General features: G+C 48.8%; 1 protein-coding gene across 3 annotated transcripts in view; it reads right to left on the bottom strand.

Moving 5' to 3' along the window:
- The window catches only part of rusf1 (RUS family member 1), a 54,656-nt gene that overhangs the window by 13,931 nt on the left and 23,634 nt on the right, over positions 1 to 17,091 (bottom strand). For all 3 annotated transcript variants that reach the window (XM_073033417.1, XM_073033414.1, XM_073033415.1), the window contains exons 3-4: positions 11,107 to 11,184; positions 8,562 to 8,676 (exon numbers count right to left, since the gene is read on the bottom strand). In XM_073033417.1, coding sequence (XP_072889518.1) covers positions 8,562 to 8,676; positions 11,107 to 11,184 — 193 coding nt within the window. The remainder of the gene's footprint in view (positions 1 to 8,561; positions 8,677 to 11,106; positions 11,185 to 17,091) is intronic.

Genomic DNA, 17,091 nt, shown 5'->3' with positions numbered 1-17,091 from the left:
ACACTGGTCAGTGTACAGATTTCCCTGAGGGAGAGGGACTGAGAGACACTGGTCAGTGTACAGATTTCCCCTGAGGGAGAGAGAGACTGAGAGACACTGGTCAGTGTACAGATCTCCCCTGAGTGTGACTGACTGAGAGACATCAGTCAGTCTACAGGTTTCCCCCTGAGGGAGAGAGACTGAGAGTCACTGGTCAGTGTACAGATCTCCCTGAGGGAGAGGGACTGAGAGACACTGGTCAGTATACAGATCTCCCTGAGGGAGAGAGACTGAAAGTATTGGAGTATAAAAGTATAAATTTACCAAAACTATGAAGTCAGTTCTGAGCTTGCTATTTGCTATGCATGTACTCAATTTAGTAGAATGAAATCTTAGGAATGTAGAGGTAGCTAAAGAGCTAAAGAAATGTAGATTAGAACATTGCTCAGTTCTGAGTTTGCTATTTGCTTTGCATGTACCCGATTTGGTAGGAGACTGCAGTCTTAAGATGACAATGGTGTGTTAATGAGAGGTAGCTACAGAAAGAGCTTGCTATTTGCTATGCATATATCTTAAGAATGTAGAAGACAATAGTATGTTAATGAGAGGCAGCTAAAGAGATGTAGATTAGAACATGATTAAGTCAATGGGTAGAAACAATAGGGACAAGATAGTACGTGTGATATGCAACTATAGCAACTGGACCAGGAGATTGCTATAAAAAATGCTGTGTCCGGGGATCGGTGGGCAGTCAGTGACTAGCTCAATGACTGTCTCAGCTTTGATTTGCAAATTAAAGTGTAACCCTTCTTGAAGAATCTTTTGCGTCTCCTGGTCATTTGTGAGGCACGAAAAACCACGACAAAATTGGCGACCGCAGCAGGACCGGATAGAGACCCGCGGAAGGGAAACGGCAGTTTGGGAACGCTTCCCAGTCCTCTAGGGACCCCACAAGGCTAACAGAATTAAGGGTGCACCCAAACAAAAGGAAAGTGCTTTTTGCGACAATTTGGACTAAGAATTCTGTTGGCTTTGGGGAGGTCTTGGAGTCTCAGGAGTGTGGAACCACTGCTGAAGGGTCTCTCCGGTCCAAAGAATCTGGCAGAATTGGGGGTTAACAGAGGAGGCTCAGAGGATTGCTCAAGAACACTGCAGTGAGGGTAAGTACAAATAAGTTAATAAGACGTTAAGAAAAAGTCCACGTGGTGCTGGTAAATCCCTGTGGGTACCGCTTCGTATGAAATGAAGGGCTGAATGGGCAGGGAAAGTAGAATAGAATTAGAGTAGAAAATCCTCGTGGATACCGCCTTAAGAGATAAGGGTCTGAACGGGCGAGGTGTTAGACTAGGCGTAGAATTAGAGTAAGTTTAGGGAAGAAAAAGTCCACGTGGTGTTAGACTAGGACTAGGTGTAGAATTAGAGTAAATAATATTATCCAGTAAACAAACTGTGAATCTCTGAAATACCTTAAAAGAGAGAATAACATGATAGGTAAAGGAACAGCAGTAGAGATTCTGAGCAAAAAATTCCCGTTAATTAAAAATGAGATCACAAAAACTTCAGAAAAATGGGAAAAAAGAACCAAAAACCTGGTCACAAAGTGGCCAAGAGAAGGAACGTTTGATGTAAGTTTGTGCGAAGAAATGGAAGGACTAATTAAAAATTACAAATCAAAAGATAAATCTAAGAAAAGAGAGCAAAAAAGAGAATGAGAAATGGAAGTGCTAAAACTCTTCAGAACGGAGGGAGAAAGGCTGAGGAGGACAGGTAGAATATTGATTACAAGCGAGGAAAACACTAAGGGGCTGGAGAAACAGTCTGTTAGAGAGAGAGAAGGGTACGGTGAGAAGCTGGCTTCGTCTCCGTACCCGGATGCGAAAGAAACAGAAAAACCCCCTCCCTATAATGAGGAAGGAACCCCTAAGCAGTGCCCCCTGCTGAAAGGAACAGTAAACATGCAGGGAGAAGTACAGGTTTAGGATAATGAGGAGGAGAAAAAAAACAATACGAGAAGGAAAAAGCGGCGATATGGAAGGAGATACAGGCAGAAAGGATAAAGATAGAACAGGTACAGAGAGAAATGGAAGAAGAGATTGAATGGATGAAATACTTGAGAGAGGAAAAGGAGTATGAGGAGTATCGGTTATACCATAGAAATAAACAGACTAGAAAAGAGAGTGGCTCATTGGAGGAGCAAGAGTTAAGTGGAGAGAGAGAGAGAGAGGATGTGAGAATTTGTGGGGAAAAGGTAGGAGGCAGAAACCCAGAAGAGGAGAAGGAGGCAGTAGGGGAGCGACTTGCGGAAGTAGAGAGAGAGCTAGATAAGTTACTGAAAGGGGATTGCCAGGAGAGATGCGAAAAATACTCCAGGGGCCAACCAAGTATTGAATCAAGACAAAAAGAAAGGACTTCACAGGGAGACCGAGGGAAGAAGAGGACCCCGTAGACATTTGTGTGGGAGGCAGTAAAGACATACCCTGAGACAGATGGGGAGTCAGGTGAGGAGGAAAGCCAGGGCAGGTGGGAAGGAGGGGAAGAATGATGCCATCGTTAGTTAAAGGATCAGGACAAGTGCAGTACATCCCTTGGGGATCCCAGAACCTAGAAGGGCTGAAAAACACTCTGCCCAATTTACATGAAAGAGCAGGGAAATGGATTAGAACCTTTGAAGAAGAAACAGCGGGACGATTATTGGCTATGGGAGATTTGAAGGCACTGTTGATAAGGTTGATGGGAACCTCCAAATTTAACAAACTAATGGAAATGGCTGGCAAAGTAAACTCGAACGACCCAAGAACTGATGGAGATGGGTTTGACAGAGTGAGGCAGAGGGTATGGCAGGCCCTCAGAAAGCTTTATCCACCCAAAGTGGACCCCAAAGCCTTAAAAGGGGATCCACTGGGAGACACTGAAAACCCAGCAGCCTACATAGAAAACCAGTTGAAAAGGTGGAGACTGGAGACTGAGCAAGAGGTGGAGAATAGCTTATTTATGACCTCACTGTTCCGACATAGCATTTTGGATGCAATGCCGCCACAAGTAAAATCCAAAATGGAGGAGGTGGTTGCGCTAACGTCAAAGACCCCACAAGAATTTAGAGACCACGTAGTCCATGCGGTTGAGAAATACCGGAAAGACAAATAAAGGTTGGCTGAGCAGCAGGAAGAGGTGCAAAGAAAGTTGATACAAATGCAGCTCGAAGAACTCAAAAAGAAGGAAAAAGAGAAAAAAAGATGCTGCCAACAACCACCGGTTCGCGTACAGCCATCGAACTGGACAAAGCACTGCTATATGGAGGGACCGATCATACTGTAAGACAAGGGCTGGAAAACCCTATGCCAATAATTGACTTTGAGGGAGCATTCCCACAAATGCCCTATCAGGAACAGACTAAAATTCAAACAGCCCAGACAGGACTGGAAGTCCCAAGGAGGGGGACAGAGGAGCTATGATAACAAGGGAGGCAGATAAGGAACCCATTGTTCAGGTTATGTTAGAAGGGCAACTGACACCAATGATGATAGATACTGGAGCCACGTACACTTGCGTACAGCCACAGTATGCCCTTCACCTTCCCATGTCAGGAAAGTTTATTAAGACGGTAGGGTTCTCGGGGAAAACACAGTTAACACAGTGCACGGCTCCAGTGCGGTTGAGAATGGGAAATAAAGAAATTGTTTTGCCGGTGCTAGTATTTAAAGGAACTCCGATTAATTTGTTAGGCAGAGATGCCTTGTTGAAACTGGAATTAAAATTAGAATGCACCAGAAATGGGCTGAGTGTGAAAAGAACAGGGGCTCAATTGATAGTGCGAGAAGACAAGAAGGCTAATGTCTTTTGGATAGGAGACATCGCAGATCAGATTCAGGAAACCTGGGAAAAATGGAAAAAGGGCGTGCAGGCTATATTACCCAGGGCTGTAATGCCCAAATCTGAGCTACACTGTAGAGTGATTTTTGATGAGACTCAGAACAGGGAGTTAGAGGAGAAATGGCACCTAGAGGCATGTACCCAGCAGCACCTGGAAGGGGGAGGCTGTGATAATTGGAAAGCAAGGGGCAGCTTTACAAGTTAAGTGGAACACCTTTTTAGAAAAATGGTACAGGATACCGGAGGCTGTGCCCCACGTAACATTGTTGATAAATAAGGGATATCAGTCTAAAGACTTAGGACCTTTAGTTAAGAGTGCTGAAACCGTAATAGTGTGGAGGAAAATTACGCCAGAGGTGTGGATATCAGAAGACAACAATTGTATTAAAATAATGGTAAGTGTAGATACGGTAGGGACAGTGAGAGAGGTCGAAATAACTCCCCAACCACACATGCCCTTGCTGGGAAAGGAAAGAGGCCAGCAGAAAGATAAAAGGTTAGATGAGTTGCCGTCTATTCTGTGGTCACAGCATGACACGGACGTAGGGAAAATAAAAACAGCTAGTCTGAGAAAAGGAGCAATTCCACCCAGGAGACCACAATACCCACTAAGACCAGAAGCAGAAGAGGGAATAACGTCGACAGTGCAGGGGTTGCTTGAAATAGGAGTGCTTAAAAGAACAAACAGTCCATGCAATACCCCGTTGTTGCTGGTCTTAAAAGCAGATAAATCTAAGTGGAGATTAATGCGTGATTTGCGAGCGGTAAACGATATGGTAGAGGACTGGCCAGCGGTAGTCCCCAACCCACAGATGCTTTTGACTAATGTTCCACCAGAAGCAAGTTACTTTTCAGTGATTTGTGTTCGGCTTTCTTCAGCATTCCTCTAGCCGACCAGTGTCAGTATTTGTTTGCATTTACTTACAGAGGTGCTCAGTATACCTATACCAGAATGCTGCAAGGATTTAAACATTCACCACACATTTTTAATCAGGTATTGAAGGCAGACCTAGAGGGCATACCATTGGAAAGTACATTGTTACAGTATGTGGATGACCTGTTGATTTGCTCCCACAGCGAGGAACAGTGTAAGCAGGACACTATAACTCTGTTAGAGAAGCTAGCACGCGGAGGACATAAAGTATCCAAAGAGTAACTGCAATTCTGCACGCAGCAAGTGGAATACTTAGGCAGGGTAATATCCAAGGGAGTGAAGGCGATAGCACCAGATCAGATTGAGGCAATAACTAAGGCTCCCAAACCCCAGACTGTAGGGCAAATGATGACGTTTTTGGGAATGGCAGGGTACAGCTCAGATTGGATAGGAGAATATGCTGAGATTGTGGCACCTTTAAGAAAGATAATGAAAGAAACAGGACATACAAATTTGAAGAACGGCTTACAGTGGAATGGAGAAGCAGAGATAGCTTTCAATACTATTAAGCAGGAATTGCAGTCAGCACCAGCATTAGCTTTGCCTGACTACGAGAAGGTTTTTTATTTGTATGTATCCAATCGACAGGAGGGTTATGTCACAGCGGTTCTAACACAAGAGACAGGCACAGGAAAAGCAAAGCAGCCGATAGCATACTACAGTACGAGACTAGATGAGGTGGCTCAGGGGTACCCACCCTGTTATCAGGGATTGGCGGTGCTGTACTATGCATATGAAAAGGCATCATCGCTAACCCTGGGCTATCCTGCGATTCTTTACACACACCACAAAGTAGCAGAATTACTAGAAAGAGGGAAATTTGTGCGGCCCCAGCCAGGATAGCAGCGTATCAGATGCTATTGACATTTCCTGACATAACTATACAGAGATGCACTACCAGTAATATAGCCGATTTTGTCCCTTTAGACTATGAAGGAGAACCCCATGATTGTGTAGGGAAGACGATGGCATTTGCCAAATTGAGAGCTGATTTACGGTCAGAACCACTGGAGGAGATAAATAAAAAGGTTCTGTTCGTAGATGGCTCTTGTTATAGGGATTATGATGGAAATCATGCAGGGTTCTCAGTAGTGCGGCGGGATCAGTCGAGCTATAAGATTATTAGGATGGAGTCCTGTCCCCAACCGTGTTCCGCCCAACTAGCAGAAATCAAAGTCCTGACAGCTCTGTATGTGAAATGATGGAAGGTGAGAAAGTAGACATCTATACTGATTCAGCATATGATTTGTTCGGGGCAGTGTGGAAGCAGAGAGGTTTTAAAAAAGGTAATGGAGATCCCATACAACATTGTCAGCAAATTCTAGACTTAATAAAAGCCATAATGAAACCTAAAGCATTGGCTATAGTAAAATGCCAGGCATATAAAAAGGGAAAGGATGTAATAACAAAGGGAAATCAAGCTGCGGACGAGGCAGCCAGAAAAGCGTCTGGATGTACATCAGCTGTCATTGCCCCCCAGGTAAGCCTAACTCCAGAACCTGACGTGGAGGACCTAATTGAAATACAAGGTAAGGCAACTTTGGCAGAACAGACAATGTGGAGATGAAGGGGGGGCCAAGCAGAACCCGGAAGGCTTGTGGAGCACGGAAGACGGTTTGTTGGTAGCACCCACCCCTCTACTGACGATTCTGATTTCAGAAGCGCATGGGATGGACCATTGTGCAAGGGGGGAAGTGATAAGGAAAATAAAGGATGGTTTTTGATCACCTTATTTACAGGCTTCAGTGGACCTTGTTTTGTCACAGTGCGAGGTATGCACACAAAATAATGTTAGGAAGGGAATTACAACCCCAATAGGTCACATTCCTGTACCTGAAGGACCATTTAAACATTTAGTGATCGATTATGTAGACATGATAAAGACAGTGGTAAAATTTCTGACAAATGAAGTGATCCCAAGGTTTGGAATACCTACAGAAGTTAGCTCAGACAATGGTTCAGCTTTTATCCAGAAAGTGGTCAAACTGGTACTACAAGTGCTGAGGATAAAGCAGAGATTTGGATGTGTATACCACCCTCAGTCGCAGGGCATGGTAGAGAGAATTAATGGAACCCTGAAAGTCAAACTAAACAAAATTTGTGCAGACACTAAACTTAATTGGGTCGATGCTTTACCGTTAGCATTGATGAGTTACCACATGCAAACTAACCGAATAACATGCCTGACACCGCATGAGATGCAGGCTGGAAAGCTATCATACCTGTGATAGGGGTAAGCAAAAATGTTGAATGGATAAACTATATATACTACAATCAACAGAGGTTCATCAACTACACCGATGATGCACTGGAGGCCTTAAGGCAACAGCTAGATGCAACTAGCAGGGTGGCGTGGCAAAACAGACAGGTACTGGATTGGCTTTTGGCAGAGAAAGGGGGTGTGTGTGTAATGTTTGGAGAACAATGCTGCACTTTCATACCGAACAATACTAGCCCAGAAGGGTCTTTCACCAGAGCAATGAATAAGTTAAAGAATCTGCGGACGGAGGTCAAACAGAATGCAGGGTTCAGACATCAGTTCTTTGATCGGTTAGAAAGTAGACTCGGAGGATGAGGAGCATGGATGACTAAAATAGCAATAACTCAGTATTATATTATTGTGCTGTGCTGTTTTCTTCCTTGTCTCAAATCTTTTGTAGTGCGTGCTGCAACCAAACAATATCCAATGCTCGTGGCAATTACTGAAGCAAGCTTAGTGGAGAAAGAAACACCGAAAATGTATCGTTACAGCCTACAACACCTGCAGGATGAACAAGAGCAAAACGACAATGTGGGAGTAGATTGTAAGGGCTGATGAGTCTTTTTCCCTGTCTCAGGTACAAAGGGACAGGTTTTTGGCTCAGCAGCCCAAGGTAACAGGGAGAGAATACTTTGAGGTCTTGGCGCAGAAAATTTTAGTTTAACCTGAGATTTGGAAATAAGTGCTTGAGTTTATTGGGGCTTTTGTGCGCAGACTCTTAGTCTTCTTTCTCTGTGTGAGTGTGAGACCCCTCTGGGTCTCAAAGGGGAATATATTGGAGAAAAAGTATAAATTTACCAAAACTATGAAGTCAGTTCTGAGCTTGCTATTTGCTATGCATGTACTCAATTTAGTAGAATGAAATCTTAGGAATGTAGAGGTAGCTAAAGAGCTAAAGAAATGTAGATTAGAACATTGCTCAGTTCTGAGTTTGCTATTTGCTTTGCATGTACCCGATTTGGTAGGAGACTGCAGTCTTAAGATGACAATGGTGTGTTAATGAGAGGTAGCTACAGAAAGAGCTTGCTATTTGCTATGCATATATCTTAAGAATGTAGAAGACAATAGTATGTTAATGAGAGGCAGCTAAAGAGATGTAGATTAGAACTTGATTAAGTCAATGGGTAGAAACAATAGGGACAAGATAGTACGTGTGATATGCAACTATAGCAACTGGACCAGGAGATTGCTATAAAAAATGCTGTGTCCGGGGATCGGTGGGCAGTCAGTGACTAGCTCAATGACTGTCTCAGCTTTGATTTGCAAATTAAAGTTTAACCCTTCTTGAAGAATCTTCTGCGTCTCCTGGTCATTTGTGAGGCACGAAAAACCACGACAAAAGACACCAGTCAGTGTACAGATTTCCCCTGAGGGAGAGGGACTGAGAGACACAGGTCAGCGTACAGATCACCCCCTGAGAGTGAGACTGAGACCCGGTTAGTGTACAGATGTCCCTGAGGGAGAGAGACTGAGAGACACGGTCAGTGTACAGATTTCCCGTACTGCCAAGCCCCTTACCTTTCAGCATCCAGGTGAGGGAAGCAGCAGCAACCGTGGCAGAGCTGTCCCCGACACCCACACCCCTCAACACCGCCTGTGTGGCCAGGGTCCCTGTGAGAGTGCTGGCGAATGCCTGAGGAGGGGGAAGGGGGAGGTGTTTTCTTAATTTCAAATTTGAGACCATGACAGAAAAATATATACGAATAGAAGAAACAGTGCAAAACAAAAAAATCCTTTACACTCTTAGTCTGTACATTACATAGTGTAAACCTTGAAGAAAGAAAAAAAAGATACAAACATAGCAGCTGTAAAGTCATAGAGCACTAAAGTACTTCCAGTCCTTCTCATTTGTACCAAACTATTTTTCTACCTAGTCTTATCAACATACAGCCAGACCTGATCCTTCTATACCCCTCCCATCCATGTACCTGTCCAACACACACAAAATACTGAAGGAAATCAGCAGGTCAGCCAGCATCTATAGAGTGGAATAAACAGCTCACATCGGGCCAAGACCCTTCTGTGTGGAAGTGAACCAGTACTGGAAATGAAGGAGGCAGAAGTCAGAATTTTGACTTGCTGATCATTGATTCTGCGTTGCTCCAGATTGCCAGCATCTGCAGAATTGCTTGCGTTGATGACCCGTCCAAACTACTCCTAAATGTTGCAACTGAACCCACATTCCCCACATCCGCTGGCAACTTGTCCCACACACTCACACCATCGTCTGAATGAAGAAGTTCCCCCTCAGGTTTCCTTTTCACCCTAAACCTGTGATCTCTCTTTCTAGTCTCACCCATGCTCAAGGGAAAAGCCTGCACGTACACCACTTATAACTCTGTGTACATTGCCCTCACATGGCTCCTTAGGGGGAGAGCTCTTTCCTTGTTTGAAGGGCTTCTCACCCAACTTTCATGCGCGGTAGTGGAAGGAACTATAGGAGCCACAGAGAGATATGGATGGGTTAAGTGAGTGGGCAAGGATCTGCAAGGTGGAATACAACCTGAGCTCATCCACCCTGGAAGGGTAAATAGAAGATCAGATGATGCCACAGTGGCATAGTGGGTAGTGTGACTCTATTACAACTAGGGGTGTCGGAGTTCAGAGTTCAATCCCGAAGTTCAACCTCTCTAAGGAGTCTATTTGTCCTCCCCATGGAATGCATGGGTTTTCTCTGGGTCCTTCAGTGTCCTCCCACAGTTCCAAGACATACCGGTTAGTAGGTTTATTGGTTATGCAAATTCTCTCGTGATTAGGTGAGGGTTAAATCGAGGGTTGCCAGACGGGGCAGCTTGAAGGGCCGATACAGCCTTTTCAACAGGGTATCTCCTAATAAATAAACAAATACTTAAATGGTGAAAGATTGCAGCTTGCTGTTGTACAGAGGGACTTGGGAGCGCTTGTGCATGAATTGCAGAAGGTCAGTTGCACGTGCAACAAGTTATCCAGGAGGCAAATGGACTGCTGACCTTTAGTGCTACGAGGAGGGAAATTTAAGAGCAGGGAGGTTATGATGCAGCTGTACAAAGTACTGGTGAGGCTGCACCCAGAGTACTGCGTACAGTCCTGGTCTCCATACTCGAGGAAGGATACATGGCTTTGAAGGCCCAGCAGAGGAGGTTTACCAGGTTGATTCTGGAGATGACGGGGCTAACCCAAGGAGAGACTGAGTCGTCCGGGACTTTACCCACTGGAATTCAGAAAAAGGCGAGTGGGTGTCACAGACGTATATAACATTATGAAAGGAATAGATAAGATAGATGCCAGAAAGTTATTTCCAGCAGCTTCAAGATTCAGGGGAATAGATTGAGGATGGAGGGGAAGGGGAACTCCTTTTCCCAGAGAGGACTGAATTAGTGGAACTCTTTGCCCAGCGAAGCAGTAGAGGCTACTTCATTAAAATATACTTCAAACACAGTAAGATATGTAGATTTGTGCATAGCTGGGCAAGTGTGAAGTTGAGTTCACGGCCTGTTCAGCCGAGATTTTACTAAATGGTGGAGCAGGCTTGATGGGTCAGGTGGCCGACTCCTGCATCTGTTTCCTGTGTTCTTTATCCTGTACCATGACTTTCTACAGCATTCCCCAACAGACATCTCACTGTGCTGGAAGAAGAACACATTTTTGGCAGATCAAAGGGCGACCTTCATTGAGTCGATGACCTTCCAGCAGCAGTTGATATCCGTTTTGATGTACGTCCCTGGAAACAGCCCCTGTTCCTGTTTCGCAGCTGCTGGGGATGACAAAGGACACGGATCCTCACGTCTGTCCCCACGTCCTCTTAGCAATCGGCATCTGCAAAAAGCTGGAATCGTCGAAGCCACCCACGTGGGGCAGAGCTCACATCAACAAATCCAAGGCAAACTGTCTTCTCCCCACCCCCTCACCCCTCTGAGACTGGGCATTGGACACATTATCTTCTACACTCCTCTGGGACTGGGCATCAAACATACTACCCTCTCCACCCTGTCGGGACCAGGTACCAGACACACCGCCTTCTCTGAGAATGCTTGTTGGACAGATCATCCCCCTCTCCCCATGGGAGCCCTGGTTTCGCACTTACCTGTAAGGTGTCCCAGACCTGGTAAGACAAGTAATCTGCACTGACACTCTCTGGGTATCCTTGTGGAAGGAAGACAGACTGAAAGAGAAATGTGAAAGGGAAGGTAACTGAATATTCCAACTCAAAGCCACCACATCATCGGCAGAAGAGATTACAGACTCTGTGTATTTAGGGTTGGAAGCTACTCTTCAGGGAGAGATGGGGCAGTATAGGTTGTGGAATTTGAGACTGATGGAAGTGACAGAGTTTGGATCGGGTGGGTCATCACAATCTTTGAATAAAGAACCAATTATTCTACATGGTTAAGGCATTGGACTAGTGATCTGAAGGTCGTGAGTTCGAGCCCCAGCCGAGGCATGTGTTGTGTCCTTGAGCAAGGCACTAAACCACACATTGCTCCAGTCCACCCAGCTGAAAATGGGGAGGGGGGGGGGTGAGTCTCGTACTCTCAGTCACTTCACGCCACAGAAACTGGCAAGCACTGGCCTGATGAGCCTATAAGGCTCGGGAGAGACTTTAACTTCTATATGGAGGTGGGAAAAAATTTCCTCCTCTGGCGCATTAGAATCATTGGAATTTTCTTCCCCGGAGGCTCGGTCACAGAGCTCAGAGAAAGAGATTTCAGGCTGTGCTAGAAAGGGCTGAAAAATTAAATAACATCCCTGGAGGATGTTGTGTTGGGGGAAGAGAAGCTTGCCAGTAATTACTGTCCATCCCTACTCACCCCCTGAGGTGGGGGACTTGCCAGTAATTATTGCCCATCCCTACTCACCCCGAGGTGGGGACTTGCCAGTAATTACTGCCCACATCCCTACTCACCCCCTGAGGTGGGGGACTTGCCAGTAATTACTGCCCATCCCTACTCACCCCCTGAGGTGGGGGACTTGCCAGTAATTACTGCCCATCCCTACTCACCCCCTGAGGTGGGGGACTTGCCAGTAATTACTGCCCATCCCTACTCACCCCCTGAGGTGGGGGACTTGCCAGTAATTACTGCCCACATCCCTACTCACCCCCCTGAGGTGGGGGACTTGCCAGTAATTATTGCCCATCCCTACTCACCCCAAGGTGGGGGACTTGCCAGTAATTACTGCCCACATCCCTACTCACCCCCTGAGGTGGGGGACTTGCCAGTAATTATTGTCCATCCCTACTCACCCCCTGAGGTGGGGGACTTGCCAGTAATTACTGCCCATCCCTACTCACCCCGAGGTGGGGGACTTGCCAGTAATTATCGCCCATCCCTACTCACCCCGAGGTGGGGGACTTGCCAGTAATTACTGCCCATCCCTACTCACCCCGAGGTGGGGGACTTGCCAGTAATTATCGCCCATCCCTACTCACCCCCTGAGGTGGGGGACTTGCCAGTAATTACTGCCCACATCCCTACTCACCCCCTGAGGTGGGGGACTTGCCAGTAATTATTGCCCATCCCTACTCACCCCCTGAGGTGGGGGACTTGCCAGTAATTACTGCCCATCCCTACTCACCCCGAGGTGGGGGACTTGCCAGTAATTATCGCCCATCCCTACTCACCCCCTGAGGTGGGGGACTTGCCAGTAATTACTGCCCACATCCCTACTCACCCCCTGAGGTGGGGGACTTGCCAGTAATTACTGTTCATCCCTACTCACCCCCTGAGGTGGGGGACTTGCCAGTAATTACTGCCCATCCCTACTCACCCCCTGAGGTGGGGGACTTGCCAGTAATTACTGCCATCCCTACTCACCCCCTGAGGTGGGGGACTTGCCAGTAATTACTGCCCACATCCCTACTCACCCCCTGAGGTGGGGGACTTGCCAGTAATTACTGCCCACATCCCTACTCACCCCTGAGGTGGGGGACTTGCCAGTAATTACTGCCCACATCCCTACTCACCCCCTGAGGTGGGGGACTTGCCAGTAATTACTGCCCATCCCTACTCACCCCCTGAGGTGGGGGACTTGCCAGTAATTATTGCCCATCCCTACTCACCCCCTGTGGTGGGGGACTTGCCAGTAATTATTGCCCATCCCTACTCACCCACTGAGGTGGGGGACTTGCCAGTAATTACTGTTCATCCCTACTCACCCCCTGAGGTGGGGACTTGCCAGTAATTACTGCCCATCCCTACTCACCCCCTGAGGTGGGGGACTTGCCAGTAATTATTGCCCATCCCTACTCACCCCCTGAGGTGGGGGACTTGCCAGTAATTACTGCCCACATCCCTACTCACCCCCTGAGGTGGGGGACTTGCCAGTAATTATTGCCCATCCCTACTCACCCCCTGAGGTGGGGGACTTGCCAGTAATTACTGCCCACATCCCTACTCACCCCCTGAGGTGGGGGACTTGCCAGTAATTACTGCCATCCCTACTCACCCCCTGAGGTGGGGGACTTGCCAGTAATTACTGTTCATCCCTACTCACCCCCTGAGGTGGGGGACTTGCCAGTAATTACTGCCCATCCCTACTCACCCCCTGAGGTGGGGGACTTGCCAGTAATTATTGCCCACATCCCTACTCACCCCCTGAGGTGGGGGACTTGCCAGTAATTACTGCCCATCCCTACTCACCCCCTGAGGTGGGGGACTTGCCAGTAATTACTGCCCATCCCTACTCACCCCCTGAGGTGGGGACTTGCCAGTAATTACTGCCCATCCCGACTCACCCCCTGAGGTGGGGGACGTCAGTAATTACTGCCCATCCCTACTCACCCCCTGAGGTGGGGGACTTGCCAGTAATTACTGCCCATCCCTACTCACCCCCTGAGGTGGGGGACTTGCCAGTAATTACTGTTCATCCCTACTCTCCCCCCTGAGGTGGGGGACTTGCCAGTAATTACTGTTCATCCCTACTCACCCCCTGAGGTGGGGGACTTGCCAGTAATTACTGCCCATCCCTACTCACCCCCTGAGGTGGGGGACTTGCCAGTAATTACTGCCCATCCCTACTCACCCCCTGAGGTGGGGGACTTGCCAGTAATTACTGCCCATCCCTACTCACCCCCTGAGGTGGGGGACTTGCCAGTAATTACTGCCCATCCCTACTCACCCCCTGAGGTGGGGGACTTGCCAGTAATTACTGCCCATCCCTACTCACCCCCTGAGGTGGGGGACTTGCCAGTAATTACTGCCCATCCCTACTCACCCCCTGAGGTGGGGGACTTGCCAGTAATTACTGTTCATCCCTACTCACCCCCTGAGGTGGGGGACTTGCAGTAATTATTGCCCATCCCTACTCACCCCCTGTGGTGGGGGACTTGCCAGTAATTACTGCCCATCCCTACTCACCCCCTGAGGTGGGGGACTTGCCAGTAATTACTGCCCATCCCTACTCACCCCCTGAGGTGGGGGACTTGCCAGTAATTACTGCCCATCCCTACTCACCCCCTGAGGTGGGGGACTTGCCAGTAATTACTGCCCATCCCTACTCACCCCCTGAGGTGGGGGACTTGCCAGTAATTACTGCCCATCCCTACTCACCCCCTGAGGTGGGGGACTTGCCAGTAATTATCGCCCATCCCTACTCACCCCCTGAGGTGGGGGACTTGCCAGTAATTACTGCCCATCCCTAACTCACCCCCTGAGGTGGGGGACTTGCCAGTAATTATTGCCACATCCCTACTCACCCCTGAGGTGGGGGACTTGCCAGTAATTATTGCCCATCCCTACTCACCCCCTGAGGTGGGGGACTTGCCAGTAATTACTGTTCATCCCTACTCACCCCCTGAGGTGGGGGACTTGCCAGTAATTATTGCCCATCCCTACTCACCCCCTGAGGTGGGGGACTTGCAGTAATTACTGCCCATCCCTACTCACCCCCTGAGGTGGGGGACTTGCCAGTAATTATCGCCCATCCCTACTCACCCCCTGAGGTGGGGGACTTGCCAGTAATTACTGCCCATCCCTACTCACCCCCTGAGGTGGGGGACTTGCCAGTAATTATTGCCCACATCCCTACTCACCCCCTGAGGTGGGGGACTTGCCAGTAATTATTGCCCATCCCTACTCACCCCCTGAGGTGGGGGACTTGCCAGTAATTACTGTTCATCCCTACTCACCCCCCTGAGGTGGGGGACTTGCCAGTAATTATTGCCCATCCCTACTCACCCCCTGAGGTGGGGGACTTGCCAGTAATTATTGCCCATCCCTACTCACCCCCTGAGGTGGGGGACTTGCCAGTAATTATTGCCCATCCCTACTCACCCCCTGAGGTGGGGGACTTGCCAGTAATTACTGCCCATCCCTACTCACCCCCTGAGGTGGGGGACTTGCCAGTAATTATTGCCCATCCCTACTCACCCCCTGAGGTGGGGGACTTGCCAGTAATTACTGCCCATCCCTACTCACCCCCTGAGGTGGGGGACTTGCCAGTAATTATTGCCCATCCCTACTCACCCCCTGAGGTGGGGACTTGCCAGTAATTACTGACCATCCCTACTCACCCCCCTGAGGTGGGGGACTTGCCAGTAATTATTGCCCATCCCTACTCACCCACTGAGGTGGGGGACTTGCCAGTAATTACTGTTCATCCCTACTCACCCCCTGAGGTGGGGGACTTGCCAGTAATTACTGCCCATCCCTACTCACCCCCTGAGGTGGGGGACTTGCCAGTAATTATTGCCCATCCCTACTCACCCACTGAGGTGGGGACTTGCCAGTAATTACTGCCCATCCCTACTCACCCCCTGAGGTGGGGGACTTGCCAGTAATTATTGCCCATCCCTACTCACCCACTGAGGTGGGGGACTTGCCAGTAATTACTGTTCATCCCCTACTCACCCCCTGAGGTGGGGGACTTGCCAGTAATTACTGCCCATCCCTACTCACCCCCTGAGGTGGGGGACTTGCCAGTAATTACTGCCCATCCCTACTCACCCCCTGAGGTGGGGGACGTCAGTAATTACTGCCCATCCCTACTCACCCCCTGAGGTGGGGGACTTGCCAGTAATTACTGTCCATCCCTACTCACCCCCTGAGGTGGGGGACTTGCCAGTAATTACTGCCCATCCCTACTCACCCCCTGAGGTGGGGGACGTCAGTAATTACTGCCCATCCCTACTCACCCCCTGAGGTGGGGGACTTGCCAGTAATTACTGCCCATCCCTACTCACCCACTGAGGTGGGGGACGTCAGTAATTACTGCCCATCCCTACTCACCCCCTGAAGTGGGGGACTTGCCAGTAATTACTGCCCATCCCTACTCACCCCCTGAGGTGGGGGACGTCAGTAATTACTGCCCATCCCTACTCACCCCCTGAGGTGGGGGACTTGCCAGTAATTACTGCCCATCCCTACTCACCCCCTGAGGTGGGGGACTTGCCAGTAATTATTGCCCATCCCTACTCACCCCCTGAGGTGGGGGACTTGCCAGTAATTATTGCCCATCCCTACTCACCCCCCTGAGGTGGGGGACTTGCCAGTAATTATTGCCCATCCCTACTCACCCCCTGAGGTGGGGGACTTGCCAGTAATTACTGCCCATCCCTACTCACCCCCTGAGGTGGGGGACTTGCCAGTAATTACTGCCCATCCCCTACTCACCCCCTGAGGTGGGGGACGTCAGTAATTACTGCCCATCCCTACTCACCCCCTGAGGTGGGGGACTTGCCAGTAATTACTGGCCCATCCCTACTCACCCACTGAGGTGGGGGACGTCAGTAATTACTGCCCATCCCTACTCACCCCCTGAGGTGGGGGACTTGCCAGTAATTACTGCCCATCCCTACTCACCCCCTGAGGTGGGGGACGTCAGTAATTACTGCCCATCCCTACTCACCCCCTGAGGTGGGGGACTTGCCAGTAATTACTGCCCATCCCTACTCACCCCTGAGGTGGGGGACTTGCCAGTAATTACTGCCCATCCCTACTCACCCCAAGAAGTGGGGGACTTGCCAGTAATTACTGCCCATCCCGACTCACCCTCTGAGGTGGGGGACTTGCCAGTAATTACTGCCCATCCCTACTCACCCCCTGAGGTGGGGGACTTGCCAGTAATTACTGCC

The sequence above is a fragment of the Hemitrygon akajei genome, chromosome 31 (genome assembly GCF_048418815.1).
Source record: "Hemitrygon akajei chromosome 31, sHemAka1.3, whole genome shotgun sequence".
In the NCBI taxonomy this organism is placed as follows: Eukaryota; Metazoa; Chordata; class Chondrichthyes; order Myliobatiformes; family Dasyatidae; genus Hemitrygon; species Hemitrygon akajei.
Note: the sequence above shows the minus strand (reverse complement) of the source record. Positions and strands in the feature narration are given on the sequence as shown.